This window comes from Haemaphysalis longicornis, unplaced genomic scaffold, assembly GCF_048455015.1.
Source record: "Haemaphysalis longicornis isolate Haplotype H1 unplaced genomic scaffold, Haemaphysalis longicornis Haplotype H1 scaffold_1, whole genome shotgun sequence".
NCBI lineage: Eukaryota > Metazoa > Arthropoda > Arachnida > Ixodida > Ixodidae > Haemaphysalis > Haemaphysalis longicornis.
The window spans coordinates 136,994,142-137,016,413 of record NW_027526203.1 but is presented as its reverse complement, the minus strand read 5'-3'; the positions used below and the strand labels follow the sequence as shown (position 1 = coordinate 137,016,413).

At 50.1% G+C, this 22,272-nt stretch overlaps 2 protein-coding genes across 11 annotated transcripts in view; one reads left to right on the top strand and one right to left on the bottom strand.

Moving 5' to 3' along the window:
* Nucleotides 1-1,339, top strand: part of LOC144180721 (uncharacterized) — a 102,065-nt gene extending 100,726 nt beyond the window's left edge. For 8 of the 10 annotated variants that reach the window (XM_077709015.1, XM_077709016.1, XM_077709021.1 and 5 more), the window contains one exon: nucleotides 71-1,339. In XM_077709015.1, coding sequence (XP_077565141.1) covers nucleotides 71-208 — 138 coding nt within the window. In that variant the 3' untranslated portion in view covers nucleotides 209-1,339. The remainder of the gene's footprint in view (nucleotides 1-70) is intronic. The other 2 variants (XM_077709019.1, XM_077709017.1) reach the window with 1 other exon arrangement.
* Nucleotides 1,340-4,196: 2,857 nt separating this feature from the next.
* Nucleotides 4,197-4,586, bottom strand: LOC144153148 (DNA polymerase delta subunit 3-like). Its single transcript, XM_077684828.1, has one exon. The coding sequence runs from the start codon at nucleotides 4,584-4,586 to the stop codon at nucleotides 4,197-4,199; it is 390 nt and encodes a 129-aa protein (XP_077540954.1).
* Between the last annotated feature and the right edge of the window lie 17,686 nt (nucleotides 4,587-22,272).

The window sequence follows — 22,272 nt, the reverse complement described above, 5'->3', positions numbered from 1 at the left end:
TCCTCGCTAATAGGAGGGAAGAGAATCGGTCGCCCTCGGGGATAGTAATTTGCCCCGCTCACCTCCGCAGCAGCCAGGCGAGCCTCCGGCGGCCCCCGTCATGTATGACCCAGCCGAGTTCACAGCGGCACGGCCGGCCGACGGCCACGAGGCAACCAGCGCCAGCTACCATGGCCGGAGGTGGACCCAGGCAGCCTACCCGACATAGCATGCAGTGGCCACACTTTCGTGCACAGCCCTATTTTTGCAATCCTAGAGTATATTTTTTTGCTTCTTTACACGGACTTCTTTGCGAGAATCTTGGTGCGATTCGCAACGTTTCTCTTCTTTTCTTTCCCCCCTCCCCTGAGGGCGCTTACCAATGGGTTCTGCTGGTGGTTATTGCACGTCTGTTTGTCTTTAATGTGGGATGTTCATTGCTTCTGTGCCATTTTACAGTGGGGATGACATGTGGGACTGTTTATACTAGCAGCACGCACTTTCGCCGGCTCCCATCGGAAGTGCAGCTTTGTTGGTGCGCATGGCATAAATAGAGTCGGCTTTGTTGAGACCCTCAGGTGATTGTTTGGAATCCTCAGTAGAACGAGCCTCATTGGCATTTGCAGACCCCCAAAGGGGCAGTAGACGAAAAACGAACTAGGCATGCAAAGGGAATACTGGGACAGGCGTTTGCCGACTGTTTTGTGATTGACTGTGCACCGGCTTGCCCTGTGATTTAAATGTGCGTGCCGGTCCCAAGTTCCCCTCTTGCACCCAGTTTGTTTGCACCAAGCAGCCACCAGTTGGCTGCAGCCAGTGCTTGTCTTGCAGGTACCAGTCGGCTGTGATTTATCTCTGGATCTCTGTTCTAAACTTGTGGTGGTGTCGGGTCCTGTTTCACTGCTCCTTTTGTAGTTGCCCCGAGCGTGCTTTTACCATTCCTCTTCTATTGCGTTCCTCCCCGGAGGTGGCGTTAAAGGGCTGGCAACTGTGGAGTTTAGGGATGCTCTTTTTCTTCACTGCACCACTTTAGTGTATGTACAGGTAGGTTCTTTGTCCTTGGCGAGCGTCGCTCTGCACCTGGGGGAGGCTGGGCTGGCGTTTTGACGTCGTTCCTTTCCCCGCGTCGCGCCGAGTGATGTGGTCTGGCCCTGCTTGCTGGGAGGGTTGCCTGCTGGCGAGGCCTCCAGGCAGCCCTGCTTGCGCAGACGGGGGTTCCTCTTTTCTTCTTGGAACGGCAGCGTCTGTGCCAGTGGTCGTCGGTGCTCAACGAGAGGAGGCTTTCATCTGTGGCGAGCACGTGGTGCCTTTGTTTGGAAGGTGTACGGGCGAGAAAAGTGAATAAAGACATTTTGGTGAACACCTGGCTTGGCCAGCATGGCACAGCTGAATAATGGCTACAGTCGAGAAGGGATCACTTTGCGTGCACGCAAGCTGCCTGAAGCGAAGCGCGGCACTGGAAAACTGTGCAACCGTTTCAAGGACCACAACTTCTGTGACCTGTAATGGTGCAGTGCAGCAGCCAATCTGTTTTGTTTGCCCGCTTTGTAAGGAAAAGAGCAAGCCATCCGAGCAAATCTTTGGGGCACAAGATTGAGCATCAACCACAGTGGGAGTCAGACGGACAAAATCAATGCCTCGGGCTATTTCGAGGGCTAACTTGCTCTTAGTTTGTTTTTGTTTGACTGTGCACCCTACCCTATATAAGATTTGCAGAATCCAGAAATATCCATTTTGCTTGTTCCTGGATTCTGAGCAAAAATGGACAAATTATGTTATTGCAGGATCCTTTCAGAGAAAACCTTGTAGTTAATGAGGTCATAGTCTGTTTATTGAAAATAGCGACATTATTTGAACACATAAACCTTAACGGAATTGCATTGCATGCCATACAACTCATGTGCAGCATGAACAGAATACTTTACCCTTCACAAGAATGAACTGTGCTGGTACACAGAATGGGTGCTGCTTGCAAGTGTGGCAGCCAACTCGAATGGGCAAAGCTAAGTTGTCAACGAGCAGAGTTCGTTTTTGGCATTCTTTTAGGAACACTCGTATATACGCCAGGCTCATTCGAGCTTGTGCCGTTGAAAGATTATCCGTAAAGTCACAGTAGGTATGTTCGGGCAGTGTGTGGCAAATTGCGGAGGGCAATGGAGACGAAGTACAAGTTTGGTTCATTCAAAAAGGCTGCTTTGTCCTAATAAGTGATCCCAATTTTGTCACAAACTTCGAACAAGTAACGGACCTTTTTTCAGTAGCGTATCCCTCTTGCGGTGGCCGCCCGAACCACACTTGGGAGATTATGGAAGAACACGCCCCCCTTTTTTTCTGCCTGCTCTGGGCAGTTGAGGAAGCCGTCCCAGGTGCCACGCATGGTTTTGGTGGCAGAGAAATTTTTCGATGGCAGCTGTAGCGCATGTCTGTCGGCCGCTTTCAGGACTCAGAAAACGGAGCAGCACTTAGCTGGCTCAGCGTTTGCAACTTGGTAATCCAATATGGCGTCATTTTGTTTACATTTAGCCCCGCAAGAATGGCGGATCGGTTGCTGGGAGCGAGAGTTGCGCATGTGCAGAGCGCTACTGGAAAAAGGTCCATTGAGATATTACGGAAAACATGAAGCAGGGGCACCTACCACAACCACTCTCTAACGTCGTCTCTGACGTCGCAGAATCCTTTGTGCGACTGGCAGTCGCCAACCAACGAGGACTGGGCGATTGTAGTGGGGCCTGTAGTTCCACTTGGTGGTACCACTTGAGTGCTAAGGCGCAGTTAACATGCTGATAACTGTTTTTAGTGCTGGCCTCTACGGCGTCACCCCTGCCCATATTGCACCACTGTAGTGCAAAGTTACTTTTTTCGTTTGAAAAAAAAAAGACATCTTTCATGGCTAGAGTGCAGCTGAGCAAGTTACCAAATGCTGGTTCTTTCAAACTGAATGAAGTATTTTGTATGCATGTCCTGTTTCCACGCGAGTTGTGTTGCAGACTTGTGCCTACTCCTTGGAATTAGCACAATTGCCTGAGCGCCCCTGCTGCTTGGCCGGCCAGGTCCACAGCCCGAGAAATTTGCCCAGCAGGGTACAGACCTGCGCTTCAGAGCTGTGCTGTGAGGCGGGGCCTTCAACACTACAGAGTTCGTGCACAGTGGTCGAATAAAGATTTTTGTTCCTTGACCCAGTGCCACAAGTTGGCGCATGCGACACAAGGTTGCTGGCATAGGGTGTGCCAGGCAGTCTCGGACGTCTCAAAGTTTCTGCGTTTGTACCACTGTTTGTGAGCAGACAATTTTGTTCCTTCATGTGTGGCGACAGCTTCTATGCAATGCAGCGCGCAGAGCAGACTAGGAGTGCATCGGACAGAAGAGAACGTTCCATACTATCGGAACAGTTCTGATACTGAACGCCTCGCGTTTCCGGTAAGCATGATCAAGGGAAGCAGTTGAGCGGGCAATCAGTGCTTATTGTACAAAATACAAGTGAACCTTGTAGAATCGACTCCTGCAACAAACCAAGCTGCTGAACTCGAGCATGCTTCCTATAAGGTCTCATTGATTTGGCCTGCAATCTACAAGTCACTGAAACCTTGACAATGGTGGGATTCACTGAATCCATGAGTAATACAGAACGTCAAACCAGGGGCACTAAACGAAGTACCTTCACATGCGAAGTTCAGTTCATATGCACCAAGACCGCGGGTAAGATCAACTTTCTCCCTATTTGGTTTAACGATGGAAATAAATAGCACTTTCTGGTAAACATTTCTTTGCATTCTACCAAACTGCAATGACTTAAAAATGACTAAAAACACACGACAGGTGGTTTTATTTCTTTAAACCTGTACCTCGGCACTTGCATCTCTTTAAACCTGTACCTCGGCACTTGCATCTTAGTTTTCCACCACGTGCGCTTTGTATTCGGAATGCTTTGAGCACCTCTGCTCAGTGCTGCTTGGTGTGCACTTGTGAATTTCGAGCCTCATCGTGGTGTTGCTGGTCTTAGGCGAGAGCTAATGCAGTAACGGCCACCACCCAGTGTCCGTGTGGCCTGTCACCGGAGCTGTGCTGCAGGCATGCACTTGGAAGCACCCAAAGATTGCGGCCGGCACTAGCACGGGATATGCAGCGCAGTCGCTGACCCAGCAGTCGGACATCGAAAGCTGTGTTCCTGCACGGGCCTTTCGGGCTTTATGCTTCACGAGTCACCAGCCTCGCGGTCGTCACGAAGGGCTGCGGGGTTTCACGGAGGAGCACTTGACGTCGCGACAGGGGGAGGAGCGCATGTCGGCCAAGTAGACCACGTTGGCGTCCTCGGTGCGGCTCGTGAGCACCGCGTAGATGTGCACGCGGCTGCTCTCCGGCGGTCGGCCGCGCAAGTTCCGCGCCAGCTCCGCATCGGGCACCAGCGTCACGGAGTCTGCGGCCAGCACGGCGTGCCAGCAGCACAGGGATTTGCCCGCGCGCCTCTGCCGCACCACGAAGTCGTCCAGCAGCCGCTTCGCGAGGTTGGCGTGCAGCTCCCACTGGCGCGACACCCACTTGTACGTGACCACTTCGTTGGCGTCGAACACCAGCTCCTCGAGCGTCTCCAAGATCGACTCCGTCAGCATTGCTCCCCGCAAAGCGTGCGCCACTCTTCCACAGCCCCGACACCGCCGTCGCCACAGAACAGGGAGGATTTTGCCGTCGCCGTGTTGATCCGCTTCTTCTCTATGTGTGGTGCCAACCGTGCGGCGGACACAGGGTTACCAGATTGCTCGAACCACAAACCGCCAAATCGTCCTTTGTAGTAGCCCAAATGTAGCCAAATGCAGAAATTTTAAACAGCCAAAGAGTAGCCAAACCATTTTTTTATATTATTTAGTATATACTACAGACCACAACACGTGATCCGAGCAGAACGAGCAATCGCAATGAGCATAACGGTAAACTGTGTTACATCACGAACATAAATACATAACAAAATGAATACAATGGGAAAATATACACAACACGCTTTGTGTGTGCGGAAAAAATGAAAATTTATAGGCATCTGTTTAGGTCATGTGTGTGTGATAGGTCATGCATGACGGGCCCATAACGGGCTGCTTCACTGTTTCCCGTTTGGGTGGGTCCACGCACAGTCGAGAGGGAAAGAGACACAGACACGTACGGATATAATAATACTTTATTTGTACCAGAGTCCTCCAATGCTTTGAAGCATTCCAGCACGGCAGTCCTCGCGGGTGTACCACAGGAAAGTGTACTTGGGGGGCCAACACTGTTCACAATCTACATTGACAGTGTCACTCGCAACCTTAACTGTATACCATTTCTTTACGCTGATGACATTACGCTGCTCCAGCCCATCCACCCACCTGCTGACTAGGCTGACCTTGACGTGCTGGACTGAAGAACATCAACTCCCTGTAAACACCGCCAAATCGTGCACAATGACATTCACCGGACTGTGTCGCCCTCGTGAAGTCCCACTGCTCACTCTTGGAGGCCGCGAACTTAGGCGAGTGATATCAACAACCGTTGAACTTGACTCGCGCCTATCCTTTGCTCCTCACGCCCACCGCACTGTGGCCAGATCCCGCCGCATGCTTGGCTTTGTCACGCGCAGCACTGTTGGCATGCCCCCCACGGCGTTTCGGCAGCTGTACACTGCCCTAGTCCTGCCTGTCATGGAGTACTGCTCTGCCATCTGGTTGCCCCACTCTGCTGCCCTTCAAGCTCGCCTTGCCAGTGTGCAACGACGTGCGGCTTATACCTTCTACTCTCGGAGCACTCCGAAAAGCCAGCGCCTGTCCTACACACAAATGCAGACTGCCGCCCTGCTGCAATTTTCATCCTGGCAGCCCCTTACGTCTCCAATCCAGGTTGCCACCATCCGCCTCCTATGCCGTCTCTTTGGTCCCGGACACCATACCCTAATGGGTGCGCCACGCCTCAACCGCCGCACAAAGCGCCTCGAGCCCCTTCTGATCCGAACGGAGAGACATATGGTTCCTCATGGCTACCCCGTGCTGTTGCGCTGTGGCGACAGCTTCCAGCAGACCTCGCCGGAACATTCCCACCCGAAAATGACGACATGAGACTTGTGTCTAAGGCTGCACAGCGCCTGAAGTAGCCACTGGACTACCTGGTCATCACCCCACGTTTTCCCTTACTCTGATCTGCATTCTGTATTTATTCTCTGCCATGCCATTCCGCCCTCCTTTCTTCCTCCCCTTCTTCCTTCCTCCCCCCCTTTTTTTTTTCAACTCCCCTTCCTCTCGTCCACTTTGAACTGTAATTTGGGTCCCTGGTTGGGTACGTAAGCCTGACTGGTATGGGCAATTCTGCCTTTTGCGGCCCTGTACGCCTGGTTCCACCCACCATGAGTACAGAGTAGACGAAGGTGTTAGGTCACGTGTCCACACTGAGGAAAAATGCTGGCTGAATGCTTCAGCGATGAGGGATGGTGAGGTCGTGGTGTCACCATTGATGACGAAGGATGGACACCGAGACTGCCTCCGGGAGCTAATGTACGCCCAGAATAGCTTCGGCTCTTTGACCGCTCTAATATCTTCAACAAAGCGTTTATGGGCAATACGAACTTGCTTCTTTACTTCCCGCTGGAGTTGTTTGGCTGCCAGCAAGTCATTGTGGGAGTGGCTTTTCTTGGCATGACGAAACATCTTGTCCTTGCGGTTGCAGAGGGCTATGATGTCACCAGTAATCCAGGGAGCGTGGCTTTTGCGATGGCGGCGTTTAGTTGGGACAGTGTCGGATGTTAGCGAGGTCATCAGAGAAGTGTAAAGGTCATACATGTCGTTGGTGTTGGCTTCAGACAATGTCCCAGGGTGTAAGGGCAACAAGTCGATGAAAATGGTCGGAGTTCAGGTGTCTATAGGAATAGACAAACCGAGTGTGGGGGCCACGTCTTGGGAGGTAAGATGCAGGCCACGGTGGTCTGATGAGCCTAGGCCAGCTGTTGTAGTGCACTCCTAGACGAGTGTAGGGTCCAAAGTGAAGCACAGACAACAGATATCAACAGACAACAGTTAAGTTTGGGTTTAAACGGTGCCGGCTCCCATCACCAGTCTCGAGAACAGGGTAGCGTCGGCGCTCGTCCGGCTCCTGGTCAGGTAGAAGCGCGTCAGGCGGTTGGCAGGTTCCGGGCCGTGGAGGCGATCGAGATCCTTCGCTCTCGCGCCGAGGTGCACGGGAGGCGTACCGCTGGATCGGAGCTCCAGCTCTCGAGCCGCGGAACGCGTACTCCCCTGGGCTGTGGAGGTGATCTCGGAGTGCAGCTGCGGGCCCGCCGGTCCGTGTTGGCGGGAGGTCCAGGGAACGGCGTTTTTCCTCGTCTCGTTTACGGGCCGGAATCTAGGAGCGCGCTATCGGATTTCGCCTCCGGCGGCTTCCTCCGGCAGAATCGCTTGGCGTCGGGTGGAGAAGGGGACCCGGGGAGATGGCGCGTTGGGGAACAAAGGAGGTCCGGCCGGTCATTGTTCGCTCCCCGCGCCTACGTGACGCCTCCACCAGCATAGCGGATGCTTCAAGGTCGGCTTGGGCTCGTCTCCGCGAAGGACGGCCTTGTACGCACGTGGAATGGTACGGACGGTAGCACCGGTGGCAACGACCGAACGTCAGACGTGTATTTCTTGTTGACAAATGGAATAAATATAATGAAGAATCAATCCCAAATGTATGGTTAAGCAAGGAACTCAACAAGTCCAAGCGGGGTCGCCTTCTAGACTGACGTAGTGGAACTAGAGTGAACTAGTTCACTCTAGTGGAACGTTGTTGGCCGTCATTAGTCCCGATGGAGAGTCCATGGGATCAAATTTAGAACAGAAAAAGCGAACCGCTTTCCCCTTAATTATTTCCAGTTTATCGATGTTACATTTTGTGTAGGTGCGCACCCGTACTATGCTTCTATATATGCACCCGTACTATTTTATATTCTGTGTGATGTAGGATTGGTAATAGAGAAGTTTTATATTTGGTGGTGAATTGCTAAGCTTGCCTTTTAAGAAATAATTTTCTGAAAGCAGACGAACAAATGTTGTCAACGTGTGAATTCAAGGACAGGGGATTTTTCGCGCTTAGAAAATTACTTTTTCCGCAAGAGCATATTTTTTAACACGAAAGTGTTTTATGCCGGGGTACACAAACCTCACCGACGTCATATCCGTCACGGAAATGACATCACCTGAAACAGTTCCATTGGCGCGGCGGCGCTAGGTTTCGGGCCCAGATCACTCTGGCCGCAACGGGAGGTGTAAAACGCTCTGCCGATCTGAGCCATGAAGTCATGCCCGGGTAGCTGCACGAACGCGCCTTATGTTCTTCCCTCTAACTTGTCCATTCAGATAGTGCTGCCGTCTAGGAGAGGTGAAGTGAAGTAGTGCGTCATGACGCTAATGAGCGCCGATAGTTGGCGCCTCCATAGGGCAGCGTGTAGCAGCGGAAGCTGCTGTGTTTGCCCGTCCGCCGCCTATGTCGAACGCCGCTCAGCTTGTGGAAAGCCGCCGCCGCGTTCCACAAGCTGAGCTCGTCGCAACGCAAGCGTCTGGCGTACACGCCACGGAGCAGGACCAATGTGGTCGCACCTTTGCCTAAGCGATCCGCCAGCATGACGCCGCTCGCCAAGCACACCCATAAGACTGCTGCCAACCCGTAAATCATGCTCCTTTCGCTGTAGCATACTGTGATCTCACAAAACGATTCACTGACAACCCGTTCGGTTTCGTTCGCACGGTTTGCGAGCGTCAGGGGTTTCAATGGGATTTACGCAATGCTCCGGCGCGTGTAATCCAGAGTGCGTCTAACGGTGCCATACCGACGAAATATATATAGCGATGTGCAAGTTCATATCGGTGCACAGTAAACATTCAAATGCTCCGGTGGAGGCACACTTCACTTTCGTGATACCCATTCGTATGAAAGAAGGATCAACCACATTTTTTACCAGTCATGACCCCTGGAGTGCGAGGGGCGTGGTTTTCTATCGCACCGCGCTCCATGACTTTTAAAGCGAAGCTTTCGTGTCCTCATTGAAGCCGTTGCATAGGTGTCGATGATACGGGTGTGGTAATGCTGGGTGCTGCCTGAGCCAGTCTCGCGTCGTCCGGAGGGTCTGCAGTGGTCTGTCTTGAGAATGGCGGCGAACTGGACATTGGCCCAACGGGGGCCACACAACTGGCAACGCTTCCAGCCCCTGATGCTTCGCTGACATAGACCGTTGTTGATTTTGGTTCCCCTGCGGGTTGGATACCTGAAGTGGCGGCTGAGGTTGCAGCTGGGTCGCGAGGCGAGGCCTAACATGGTCGGCTTGCCGGTGCAACATGGTCCCACCAGACATGCGGACGACCAGCGGGAGATACCACCTGTCCGGCGGACCAGGGTGGACCAGGCCGAAATTTTCTGGCAAAGACCGGAGCTCCAGACTCTGGAAAAGGCCCAGGACAGCAACCTCGGTCAACAAACAGCTTCTGCTTCAGCTGCTTCAGGAGCGCTGTGGTCCGGAGGTCCGGTTGCAACACGTCCAAAGTTGTCTGGACCATCCGACCCAGCAGGAGCTCACAGGGGACATGGCCAGTGACATCGCGGGGCGTGGTACGCTATTGAAACAGGACCCGGGCAACGTGCGTCCGAAAATCTCCAGCCTACTTTTCTTCTGCTTGTCCTTTATATGGTCTGCACTACCCGCTCGGCAGCACCGTTCACGCAGGGTGGTACGGCAGAACCATGATTCGGCGGATTCCATTCTTCGTCAGCCAGGCCAGACTCTGTGCTGGCCAGACTCGTCAGCCAGCCAGACTCTGTGCTGGCAAAAGCGGGACCATTGTCGGACACAATGACGTCCGGCAACCCTTTGGCTTCGAAGACCTGCAGCGGTGCTACAATGGTGGAGTGGTGACCGGTAGGACCTCCTCCCACTTCGAAAAGGCGTCCACCACCAGCAGGAAGTAGTGACCCTTGAAGGGGCCCCAAAATCCGCATGCACGCGGGACCAGGGTCTCTCGGGGACTGTCAGGGTGTGATCTCCACATGACGTGAAGCCCGCTGATTCTCCTAGCAGATTTGGCAGCTCTGCACCATGTGAGCGATGTTCTGATTCATACCAGGTCACCAAACGTGGGACCGGGCCACCATCTTTGTCTTTTCCATGCCTGGGTGGCCCGCGTGCAGCACCTGCAGGACCCTGGGCAGGACACTTTGTGGATATCACCACCCTGCAACCCCACAGCAGGCATCCCTCCTGCAGGCTCGGCTCAGCGGCCTTTAATTGTGGCTGCAAGTCTACTGCACCAACTCCTCCTCTCGGGACACCACCTTGACCATCTGTGACAGGACTGGGTCCCGGCTGGTAGCCTGCGACACCGCAGGGTCATTCCATGCCAAACGTCTCAGCCGTAAAATCGACCATCACGGATTTGCTCAGTAAAAATTGTGGGTCATCCTCGCATGGCCCACAATGCTCCCTGAAAGTGCTTTTGTCCAAAAAAAATTTGTTCTTTTTCTAGCGGCCCTTTTACGTCCAGGGTTTAAAGCAAACTTACGTGCTCCCTGAAAGTGTTTTTGTCAAAAAAAAAAAAATTGTTCTTTTTCTAGCGGCCCTTTTACGTCCAGGGTTTAAAGCAAACTTACGTCTGTGAAAAAATTCACGAAAAAGTAACTTCTCTTACAATGGCCACCATTTTTTGTGAACATCATGTTGAGACCCTGGGCTGCTCTATGCCGCATTTCTAAAATATTTTTCCTTTTCTTTGCTGTGATTACGCCATTCAGAAAATACACGATGTTGAGCATTTTCAAACATTTTTAGCAAATACGAGCACATTCTCTCGGCCAATGAAACATTTGTACCTGTATCTCAGCGTTGTGGAAAATTGGTAAAAACTATATTTACACTGAAAACAGGTGAAATGTGCGAGAAAACGTTTGTCAAACTTGGAAAAATCTCCTTTCTGGCCCATATTCACCTTGAAATTGCGCATTGTTGTGCTCGTAGTAAAAATATCAAATACAAGCCATTCACTAGCATAAATGATCGCAGTTTATTTCAGAAAGTTTAATCAGAACAGTTTTTGTTTTAGCAGAGAAAAAAAATTTCAATTTGTACAGCGACACTACTTCACCCCGTTGTTCCACAGAGCGTCTTCTCTGCACGGCATGCACCTGCCTGCATGGAAAAGGCGCGAGCCAGCGGGTTTGCGCTACAAGAATACCTTTCGCCGCAATGGTATTCGTAGCGTCAGTACAGGAAAAAGGAATATTTCGCGTGTTAGTGGAAAAGTACAACGTGGAGCTAGCGGTGGTGCGTCCATTCCATGAGTACGGGAAACTCAACGGCTGGCTGGACATGGACGTGCATAAAGAATCAGGGTATGTTATACATGGTATCTTTTAAGTATGCCGAAAATTATGAAATAAACAGCGGGGGAGTCATCTAATTAAACGGATTTATTTGTATGCGTTAGTGGGAATTGCATAACCCGATGCTTTAAATGCACATCTGATGTCCAGTCGTTCGGCCCCACAGGTACTGGTGAAAGCACTGGAATCTGAACAAGAGGGCCAGGCTTTCCTTGTCCAGCTGCATGTAACGCTGTTATGCAGCATGAAGTCGATGGGACGCAAACAACACAGGGCGTTCCTGACCATTCTTGTGTGCCAGGATGGCTCCCACGCCGTACGGTGACGCGTCTGCGGTAAGGGCGACAGGCTTGGCCGGATCGGAATGTACCAGCACTGGAGCCTTGGTGATTATCTCCTTGCTGCGCTGGAAGGCCACGCCCTGTTCCTTCTTCCAGGACTACTGCTGTCCATCTCGAAAAAAAAACTGGAGCGGCTGTAGATGCGACGACAGGTTCGGCAGGAAACTCCTGGAGAAGTTGATGAGGCCGAAGTAGCTCTGGAGCTCCTTTTTGTTTTGGACCATTGGTCGCCTTGAGCACAGCATCAACTTTGCGGGGGCCGGGGCCAGGCCAGCCTGGTAAATGACGTGTTTTCAGGTGACACGTGACGTAACACTGTGGGCCAGGAAAACACACTTTTCCAGCTTGTGCTTGAGACGGGCGTCCTGCAATCGTGCCAGGACGTTGTGCAGGTTCTGCAGGTAGTCCTCGTCGTCGTTGCCGGTAACCAAGATGCCATCCAAGTACAACGCCACGTGCCTCATGCCCCTGAACAGGTTGTCCACCTCTCTCTGGAAAATAGCTGGTGCTGCGGCCACGCCAAACGGCCAGCGCATGTACTGAAAGACCCCTAATGTTGTCGATACTATGAAATACATGCGGGACGACTTCTGGAACACGAGCTTCTGGTAAGCGTCTCTGAGGTCGAGCTTGGTGAACTTCTGTCCCCCGGACAACGCTGACCAGAGATTTTCAACCCGAGGCAGTGGATACTTTTCGATGGTAGCGACGGGGTTAATGGTAATCTTGAGATCCCTGCAGATCCTGACGCTGCCGTCTGACTTGAGAACTGGAAGTTGGAACGACGGAGGCGGCTCAATCCAATGTCTTGACGGGCACCAGGATGTCCTCTCGCTGTAATCATTGCAGCTCCTGGGTGACCCCATCCTTTAGGGCGAACGGCAGCGGGCGAGGCTTGAAAAAACGAGGCCGGGCTTCCTCAGGAACATGGACGCTAGACATCTTCCCGATGAATGTGTCCACCCCCGGCTGGAACACGGACTTGAACTAGGTCAGGAGGCTTGGGACGTCTTTCACCATATGGATGGCTTCCTGGTACTCCTCAAACCGCACGTCCCAAGTTACGGCATAGCTGCATATAGGTGACGACCCCTTGGTTAAATAAAGGGCAGGGTTGCCGCCTTGTCAACGCCTAGCGGTCAACGAAGATTTCGGCAGGGTGTGGCGTTACATGCTTATTACAGAGACCTTCCCCTTGATGCGTCCTGGGAGCTTCAACGAATGAACGAAGTGTTCAAGAGAGCTGGCTAGGGCGAGCGTGGTCGCTGTTTGACAGACTGTTCTTTCCTCGCCGCTAGATTGGCGTGCGCCGGTTTCAGGTGGTCGTTCCCCGAAACGAGGGGGCGACGAGCGGCGGGGAAAAAACCGGCAAGTACAATCTCACTGTATGGGCAGCGATGTCACACGTGAAGCGCTTTCACCGCAATAGTAGCAAAGGGGTATTTGGTCTGCGGTGCGCCATAAGTCGTTTTGGCGTATCGCGGTGGCTGGAAGATAGGCTCCGTTCTAGACCATGTCTCAGTAGGCGGCTGTCGTTTTTTTCCGTAATATAATTTAAAAGGGAAAGTTGTTGCATAGTACCAGTTTAAGCGATCTGGATTAGATTGGCGGCTTTTTGGGCCGCGGTGGAGCTGAAATTCGCCTCGAGGTAGCGTGGTCCACGGTGGGTAAACGATGCCGTGTCGGACATATGTTTGCAATACTTCTTCACAATTTTTTTTTCGTGTGTGTGTGCCCGGAATCGCGTATAGCGGGTATTTTGATCGCTTTACTGCAAAAACTGATGTTTGTTAAATGGGCCCTGATAGGCGTTTTAAGCACACTAAATGAACTAGCGCAATCGTTAGATTGGGTCGTCAACGTCATCTGTGCCAAGTATTACTCTTTTACGCGCAGCGGAAAGCTCACACTTTTGTTGCAAAGTTTGTCGCCTTTTTTCTCACCCTTCCCTTCATGTTTTTGGACGCCGCCATCTTCACATGTCTACGTCATCGATTCCCAGATGTTAGTCATGAGCTAGACATCCTGCTATTGGGCGACTTTTTCACGCACTTCCGGCAAAGAGATGAGTCGTCTGCTCAGCGTCGGCTCGCCGGCTGATCTGCCAGCGTAGTGCCGGAGTGCTTGAACATTTTACGACAAACGAAACAAGTGTAAACAAACGCTTAACCATTTGTATTGAATGCAACACGACCATAACACGACATGGATATTCTCTTACCTGAGTACGTTCCATAAAGAAAGCGTTGAAGCCCCGTGGCACTTCTTTCGTGCAATCGCAGATAACGCCCTGAGCCGAATGCCCGGGTTTGACGCACACATTTTATTCAACTTCAAAACAATCCAGAGATGCGTTTCGAACGAACACAACGTCACAACATGCGTTGCAAGTTTGAACCGCGATTGACCAACGATGGGGTGACTCCTCCTGCCCGTCGTAAATTCGGCACTCACCTCGCGCGCGGTTTGCGGGGACGAACAGCAAGTCACTTAACTCTGGCGCACAAACCGAGATGGCTTTTAGCCACGCACACTGCACATACCCCACACTGCACATACCCCATGCGAGGTTGAGTCGTACGTCGCTCGAGAAAGATAATCTGGACCATGGGAAGCACTATCCACCCGCAGAAGCACAACGTCGCATTTCATCGCGAAACAAAGGCGTCCACAACACACATACCATCGCCTCCTGTAATGCCAAACGCATCTCGCACTTCCCAATGGGAGTGAGTGGTACGCCTGCAGTGCCCACATGTCGCGAGGTGAGGCCCCAAGCTGAACCAGGATCACGGAACCGTAACGGACTTCTAGAGTGGTTTGTGCCTTGTTGCCAAGGCAACCGATGTTTGAGATTGTCGAAGAAATGGCGCTCGCTCCAGCGCTAGAAAGCTCACAGCCGCGGCGGAGCATGCTTTGCCAACGTTGCCGCTCTCCACCACGCGTCGCCCCAAGCTGAACAGGTCACATGATTGAAGCGTTTTGTGCACGGGTTCTGTACCGATTTAAAATGTCTTTTTCACATGCCGCCGGCACGAATTACCACCGCCGCAAAATAAGACCCGGCACCAGCGGGGCCACATCTGATACGGCGCTTTTTGGATAAACAGTGCGCGGTGCATCAAAGAGAACGAGCGCACGATCGTCCCCGTGCGGCTGCGAGTTCGCCGCCGATAAAACGTCACGTGCCGCCGATAGCAACTGCACCAACGTACACCGCGAAAGGGCAAGGCCAGGCCGCCGCACACATGCGGCTAGAATTTTCGTTCGCTTTCCAGCCTTGAGCGGAGTGCGGGATTCATGGTGTCAACAAAGCTTGCCCGTAGCAGACGGCAGTCTGAGCAGTGCAATAGCGGAAGTACGTCACCGCTGAGGAGCGCAGCATCATGGGAGGGAAGGCTGTCGCGCCGTGAACAGCGGTAAGTTGAAAGGAGGAGAAAACGCGGCGCGACGATAATGCGCGGTTTTTGATTTACGATTTCTCAGTTAATACTCATCGCTTTAACAAACTTCTTGCGGGAGGAGATTGCTAATACATTACTTTATTTGGTTACATGTACATACATGCATCGGCGGAAGGTATTTCAGGACCCCTTTAAAACGACCTAACCGTGATACTCTCGGCGCCCATGGGCAACAAGCAGAGGCGCGTGTCAGTGTAACAGACTTCTGGCTTAATATCCCTGCGGGGTGCAATACGTGAAGTTTTGGGTGAACTTAGTAAGTATTTGGCAGATTATAAGTTTGTAATAAATCTTATCGATATATCAACACCTGACCTTCAACCACCACTGCCGCCAACTATAAACAAAACTTCCTCTCTCTAGAATTCCAAGCTGCTTTGTAGCACAATTTAGCCGCGCAACTAATGTACAACATAAATAAAGTAAACAACCTCTCTCCTGGAGAGCGTTATATAAGGACTTATTAAGCGTCCGCAGTTCTGCAACCAGACAAGCGTTCGCTTTTCCGCTGCTTAGTTTGATGTTGCCGACAAAGAGACATCACATCTTGGTAATAGACTGAACTCTTGGCTGGAGTGAGTGAGTGAACAACTTTATTTTGCCCAAGTCTGGGATGGGGGAAGAAGCTAGGCAGGCGGAATCCCGTTCAGTAGCCCCCACCCCCTCTCCCCTTCCCCTCAGATTGCCTGGGGAAAAGGACAACCTAGGGAGGTAGTAGTCAGTGCCAAAATCGCCAAGGCCAGCCCACGTAATACTTGGAGCTGGGTATGCCGCATTGTGACCGCAGCAATGGTGGAGATAGAAGTAAAAAGTTGCAGAGACATTTACGTTTGTATCCTAAGATGTAAGGCGCGATAGTGATACTTCGACTCCCACAGAGCGTTTCCGTGCGTAGCTGCTGCATTTCCCATCTATGCTTCACGAGCACGAAAGGTTATCGAAAAGAGAAAGACTAGCAACCATGATTTTCAATCGCCGTGTCCTAGGAGAGACAAAGGATCTCTGCGGCTCTGTGGCTTAAAATCTGAGCGTGAAAGGTTGCAGATGCGAGGTGAGCGAGGAGCCAGTGTCAGTGTATCAAAATGTTTATTCCGTGATGTCTAGGCCGGTCTGAACAATTTTGCATTTTTCAAAGAAAGAGAGAGAGAGAGAGAGAGAGGAGAGAGAGAGAGAGAGAGAGAGAGAGAGAGAGAGAGAGAGAGAGAGAGAGAGAGAGAGAGAGAGAGAGAGAGAGAGAGAGAGAGAGAGAGATAGGGGCATATGACAACGTAATATGAAAGGTGCATATGACAACGTAAACAGAGAACGGCTGTGGAGAATGTTGAAACTCCAGGGATTAGATGACGAATTGGTACAGTTCCTTATAGCAATCTATAAAGACAATAGAGTGCGCCTTACTTGGGAAGGACAGGAATGCGCCCAGCTGGTCAACATCCATCGGGGACTGAAACAGGGATGCCCTTTGAGCCCAATACTATTCATGCTTTACATGGCAGGGTTAGAAAAGAAACTGGAAGAAAGTCAAGTAGGGTGTAGCCTAACCCATATGCTGCAAGGCGAAGTGGCACAACAGCATATTCCGGGAATGTTATACGCAGACGACATTGTTCTTTTAGCTGATAACCAAACCGATATGCAGCGGCTAATAAATATTAGCGGCAAGGAAGCCACCGACCTCGATTTAAATTTCAGTGCAGAAAAATCAGGAATAATGGTTTTCAATGATGCTACCACTGACGTAGTGTCTATCCAGCAAGACGAATTTCCTAGAGTGAAGGAATATAAATATTTGGGAGTGTGGATAAACGAAGGGGATAACTTCTTAAGAACTCACGAGGAGCAACTTAAGGTTAAGGGAAAGCGAAACGCAGCTATAATGAAGCATAGAGCTCTGTGGGGGTATAACAAATATGAAGTAGTAAGAGGAATATGGAAAGGAGTAATGGTGCCGGGTCTCACGTTTGCGAATGCTGTACACTGCTTGAAATCAGACGTCCTATCAGGCCTTGAAGTAAATAAGAGAACGGTAGGACGTTTGGCCTTAGGCGCTCATGGAAAAACAACTAACGAAGCAGTTCAGGGAGATATGGGCTGGGCGTCGTTTGAAGTAAAATATGCTTTGAGATGAGGTTGAGGGCAATGGATCAACGAAGGTGGGCAGCTAAGGTTTTTAGGTACTTATACTTGAAAAGCGTGGACACGCAGTGGCTAAGGAAGACTAGAAGGCTAACGATGAAATACGGAAAGAACAGTGGAGAATCCAAAACAGCCAAGGTAACCATAAAAGAGGCAAGGCAGATTGAAACGAATAAATGGAGGGAAAAAATGGAAGCTAAAACGTCGTTAGAGATGTACAGGGTTGAGAAATTGAACATCAGAAAGGAAAATTTTTACGATAATTCCCAGGGCAGTGCTTTGCTTTTTGAGGCTAGAGCAGGTTGACTGCGAACTAAGAGTTTTGTAAGGAAGTATTCACAAAATGATGGGGTATGCGTGGTCTGCGGAAAAGAAACAGAAACTATGCGGCACATAGTGTTAGAATGTGAGGGTATCCATCCAAATCTACATGAAGGGAATAGTAGGCTCCCAGAAGCACAAGGATTTAAGGGTATCACAGGGGAAGTTAACTTCAAGGCGGTCGAGGGGACGAAAAGAAGATTAGAATGCTGGTGGACGAAAAGCAGAGAGGGGAATATTGCCTAGGACAGTTACCACCTGTAACAGGGAAAAAAAGTATTTCGTGCCTACTAAGCTTTAGTGCCTGCCCTAAGCAGCGCTAGTATTAAACCAAGAGTGTAAAACATGGCTATATTAGTCCTTTTTGGTAAGATGACATGTCATCACCCCGCTTCAAAGGGAAACCAATAGCAATCAATCAATCAATCAATCAATCAGATAGATAGATAGATAGATAGATAGATAGATAGATAGATAGATAGATAGATAGATAGATAGATAGATAGATAGATAGATAGATAGATAGATAGATAGAGAGAGAGAGAGAGAGAGAGAGAGAGAGAGAGAGAGAGAGAGAGAGAGAGAGAGAGAGAGAGATCTTTGTTCAGGAAGAAATAGTTGTGGTTTACTTTTATAAAATGGGGTAAAGAGATGGCAGGGTGCTCAAATGTGGAACCTGAGTCTACGGCAGCAGATGCAGCAGCTCTTTCCCTTGCCCTCTCAATCAGTTCGTTCTGATCTTGAGGTAACGAGCTGGTCGAATCGGCCTCCCATGCTTCGAAGAAGTGGAATATGTTATGTTTGAGTTGTTCTCCCCTGGCCATACCCTTGGTCATGGCTAGGTTGCGCGCAAGAGGGTGGATGTTTCCCGTATTTTAGCGGAGTTCTAAGTTAATGTCTGATGTTTCCACCGAAAACCTTAACGCACATGAATTTTCAAATAACTGTGTTGGTTTTCGTCCACAGAGTGTGACTCTTAGACATTGAGACCTCGATGTAGCAAGGGAAAAGATTGTGTTCCTAGGCATAGGATGAGGATTCGTTTTTAACGTTTTTTCGAAGAGGGCAGTGTGGTAGTCGTGTTCACAAGGAGCACGGTATGCGAGTTCGTGTGCCTCTTGCGTTGTGCGTCTTGCGCTTTCAGACCATTAGATCTGGCTGTCCAGGCGACGTTGTCAACTTTCTGCATTATGGACAGGAATATCTTACCGAAGCGCTTGGTATTATGCCTCCAGAAAACTGTATAATGTCCTTTGTGAGTCTGTAATGATCTTATGCTTTTATTTGATACTTCCGCTATTTGGATTGCAAGAGGATAGCTCCAACTTCCACTCCTTTGTCCATGTATGTTGGAGGGTCATGCTGTCACAAAGATTACCGGAGTAGTCAGCTATGTCAATTGGGGCCTCGTGCTTTCATACATCCCGCAGTCGGTGTATACTGTGGTCTCATGATATGGAAACTTTCCCCGAATGAACTTGAGCCTTCCATACCGCCCCTTCTTCTGTAGGATTGTACCCATATTTTTGGTAGAGGAGAGTTTTTATGCGGGGTCGCTGGATCGGTGCCATGTCTATCATGGCGTGCAGGGCTTTCCTTTAAAAGGGGTGGGGGTGCCTGTCTTTTTTGTTTGGGAGTGGCTGTTTGGGGGTGCCTGAATCTTTTCAAAGGGGGTGTGATGGCACCTCCTGATTTTTTTTTTTACATTCGGTTTTTGGTGCTAGGAGAGTGCATTGTTTCTCAGATTTCTTGAAATGCGTTAGGAAGACACACGTTGAGGACCTATTCATCGTCATTATCACCAACATCTTATTTAGGACGACTGCAGCGTGAAGGCCTCTCCTATTGACCTTCACCAGCTGTTCTCCTGTGCGTCCAGGGTCCACTCTTTACTCCAAATACTGTCATTTCATCCCTCCACCGAGTAAATGGTCGTCCCCTTCTTCTAGACCCGTCCATGCAGGTTCGTTCTGTTACCCTGGTGATCTACACTTTGTTAGTTCGTCTCATGGTCAAAATTGCGAGGTTGAGAACTGCCTTCTATGCTGTTCTAATGGTGGTGTTTCTTTCACTTTCTTTGGTGCGGGTAAATTTAGGGGAATTTAGGGGAAATCCCCAAGGTGGAGTAAGTTTCTGCAAGGAAAGTTTGACATCCACCTGAATAGTCAAACTTTCCATTGCAGAAGTTTAGTTAGAGCCGCCACCAATGAAATCGACTCCAAATATGGAAACGATCTTCCTAAATTACATTATATCAGCCGGGACATTTCAACTAATAAAGGTTTTAGTTAAGTGTTTAGTTTAGTTTAGTTAAGTTTAAGTTTAGTTAGTTAAGTCATACGCAATTCCGTTGTGATATATTAGAAAAGTGCTTATGCTTATTTGTAGAGCTGCAAAGGCAGTTAATAAAACAAAATATTTTATGCAGCAATAAAGCATCCCGGCCAAGTACTATAACTAAATGAAGTCCGAGCGTGAAAAATGTTACATGCAGATAAAAGGAAATTCCACTCAAGAAAACATGTCGTTCGAGAAATTCCATAAAAATGAATCAATAAAACGTGATCCAAGAACCATCTGACTTGAATAACAACAACAAAAACAGTTCCCGAGCAATTCAAAAATTATAATAATGGGTTAACGAAAATGGTAATCTAACCCTAAGTGGAATGTGTTTAAATAGTTCTGTAGCGGCACTTCGTCATCGACAGCAAGCGCCAACCATCATCAGACCTCTCAAGTAGACCTGTGCGCCGCCGCGCCACGCCGCCGCCGCCGCCTGTTTTGGTCGCGCCGTCTGCGCCGCCGCCGAAGTCACGGGAATGAGTACGCCGCCGCCGCCGCCGAGCTAAATTTTCGGCGCGCCGCCGGCCCCGCGCCCCGCCTATTATGCGACTCTTCTAAAGAACGAAGGAGTATGAAAGGAAAATACGTCGCTTCGCTGGAAGTTGTCGTTTCTCCCTCTGCAAGAAATGCCTCTCTCAGCGGTGCTGTTCGTCGGGAAATAATCGCGATCCACCATGCATAAACGGATGATTTGTACATTCAGCCTGGAATCAGTCATTCTGCTGCTCTTGTGGGGAGACTTCTAGTCCCCTTCCTTCTCCTCCTTCTCCGAATACCTTTTCTTCCCGGCCCGTCCGCCCCATACCAAGCCTCTTGAATGCGTCCCGCGACCTTGTTAACAAAGGATAAATGCGTGATTGCCTACCGTCTCGACGCGCTTGACTCGGAATCCTCTTGAAGCGCCCCAGCTTTTCCCTCTGCCACGCAAGCACGACATGTTTCTTGTTTTATCCGCTTTCTCAGAAACTCTAAAATGACCAGGCACCCATGTTACTCCAGGCCCCCATGGTTAAATAGGCCCAACCGACTCTCTCTGTGTCAATAGCCCTCTTTCTTTCTTCTCCAAAGGGAAGTAGGATGGAGGACAGGAGCGAACGCAAACTTCAGCCCCTCAAGCCATATTATTTCTACTGTACAAACATGACCAAAAGTGTTTGAACACCTTCCTTCTTAATAAAGGCCCGTCCCTTGGCGTATTAATAACATAGTCATCCAACGGGGATAAAAGTATACACTGCAAGGAAAATAAAACACTAACACAAAAGATGCGGTCTCAGAGCGACTGATAAGAATAAATGCGGATGAAAGAGAACGACCGAAGTGCACAAGTCTCCATAATCAGTGCGCCAGCTCCTCCCACCACTCGTCCATTCTCTCAAGGGGACAAGCGGCTAACATCGAAGAATATATGAAACCCCATAATCAGCACGGGAACAGTGCACAAGAAACCGCCGCAGTAGCGCGCAAGCTCGAATGGGCAGCGTCATTACGGGAAGAGTGCACGGGAAGTGGGTCAATAAATGAACTGTCCAGGTACGCAGGAATGGTCAATGAAAGCGCAGCTAGGATCTCCGGAACTGTGAGCCTGGTACAAGCATTCACAACTCATTAACGTCAGCAATGCATTACTTAAACGAATGTGAAACACAAAATTGGAAGGAAATTCTAATACCCGCACAACTTCAGACAACCAATGTCGTATTTGAGCACTGTGATAAAATAGCGTCCCAGAGGGCAGAGGAGCGTACGTCATGCTGCCCTTTCTCGCTGGAGGCCAGTTAACTAGACGATTTGGAGAACAAGAATTCAGAAATAATGGTGAAAGGTACCATAAGAAAATCTACAGAAATTCAGAGGGTTGTCTACGAATGCATTCTTACTCCTCTTGTCTTCATTGCGAGTTCTTTACAGCCGAATTGGGCTATCCCAAACAGAGCTTCGACGAGCAATGTCCACGCTCCGCAAGAAAGCTATGATTTTGAAACGTAAAAGTTGTATATTAATAGCGCGTGCTGCGTGACGTGAACGTGATTGATTGTGGGGTACGTTTAGCGCACCGAAGCTACACATGAGCTATGAGAGAGAGAGAGAGAGAGAGAGAGAGAGAGAGAGAGAGAGAGAGATAGAGAGAGAGAGAGAGAGAGAGAGAGAGCGAGACAGAGAGAGAATAAATTTCGTCAGCACAAAAATTGCGGAGTAGTGTCCTCATTTCAAGACCCCATTCGTGGTGCCAGCTGCGACGGCCATTTCCACCAACCGAAGCTGGTCGTCCGCACTGGATCAAAATTAATCCGAAGCGCCTCATAGCCCATATGTGTTTTTTGACACCTGTG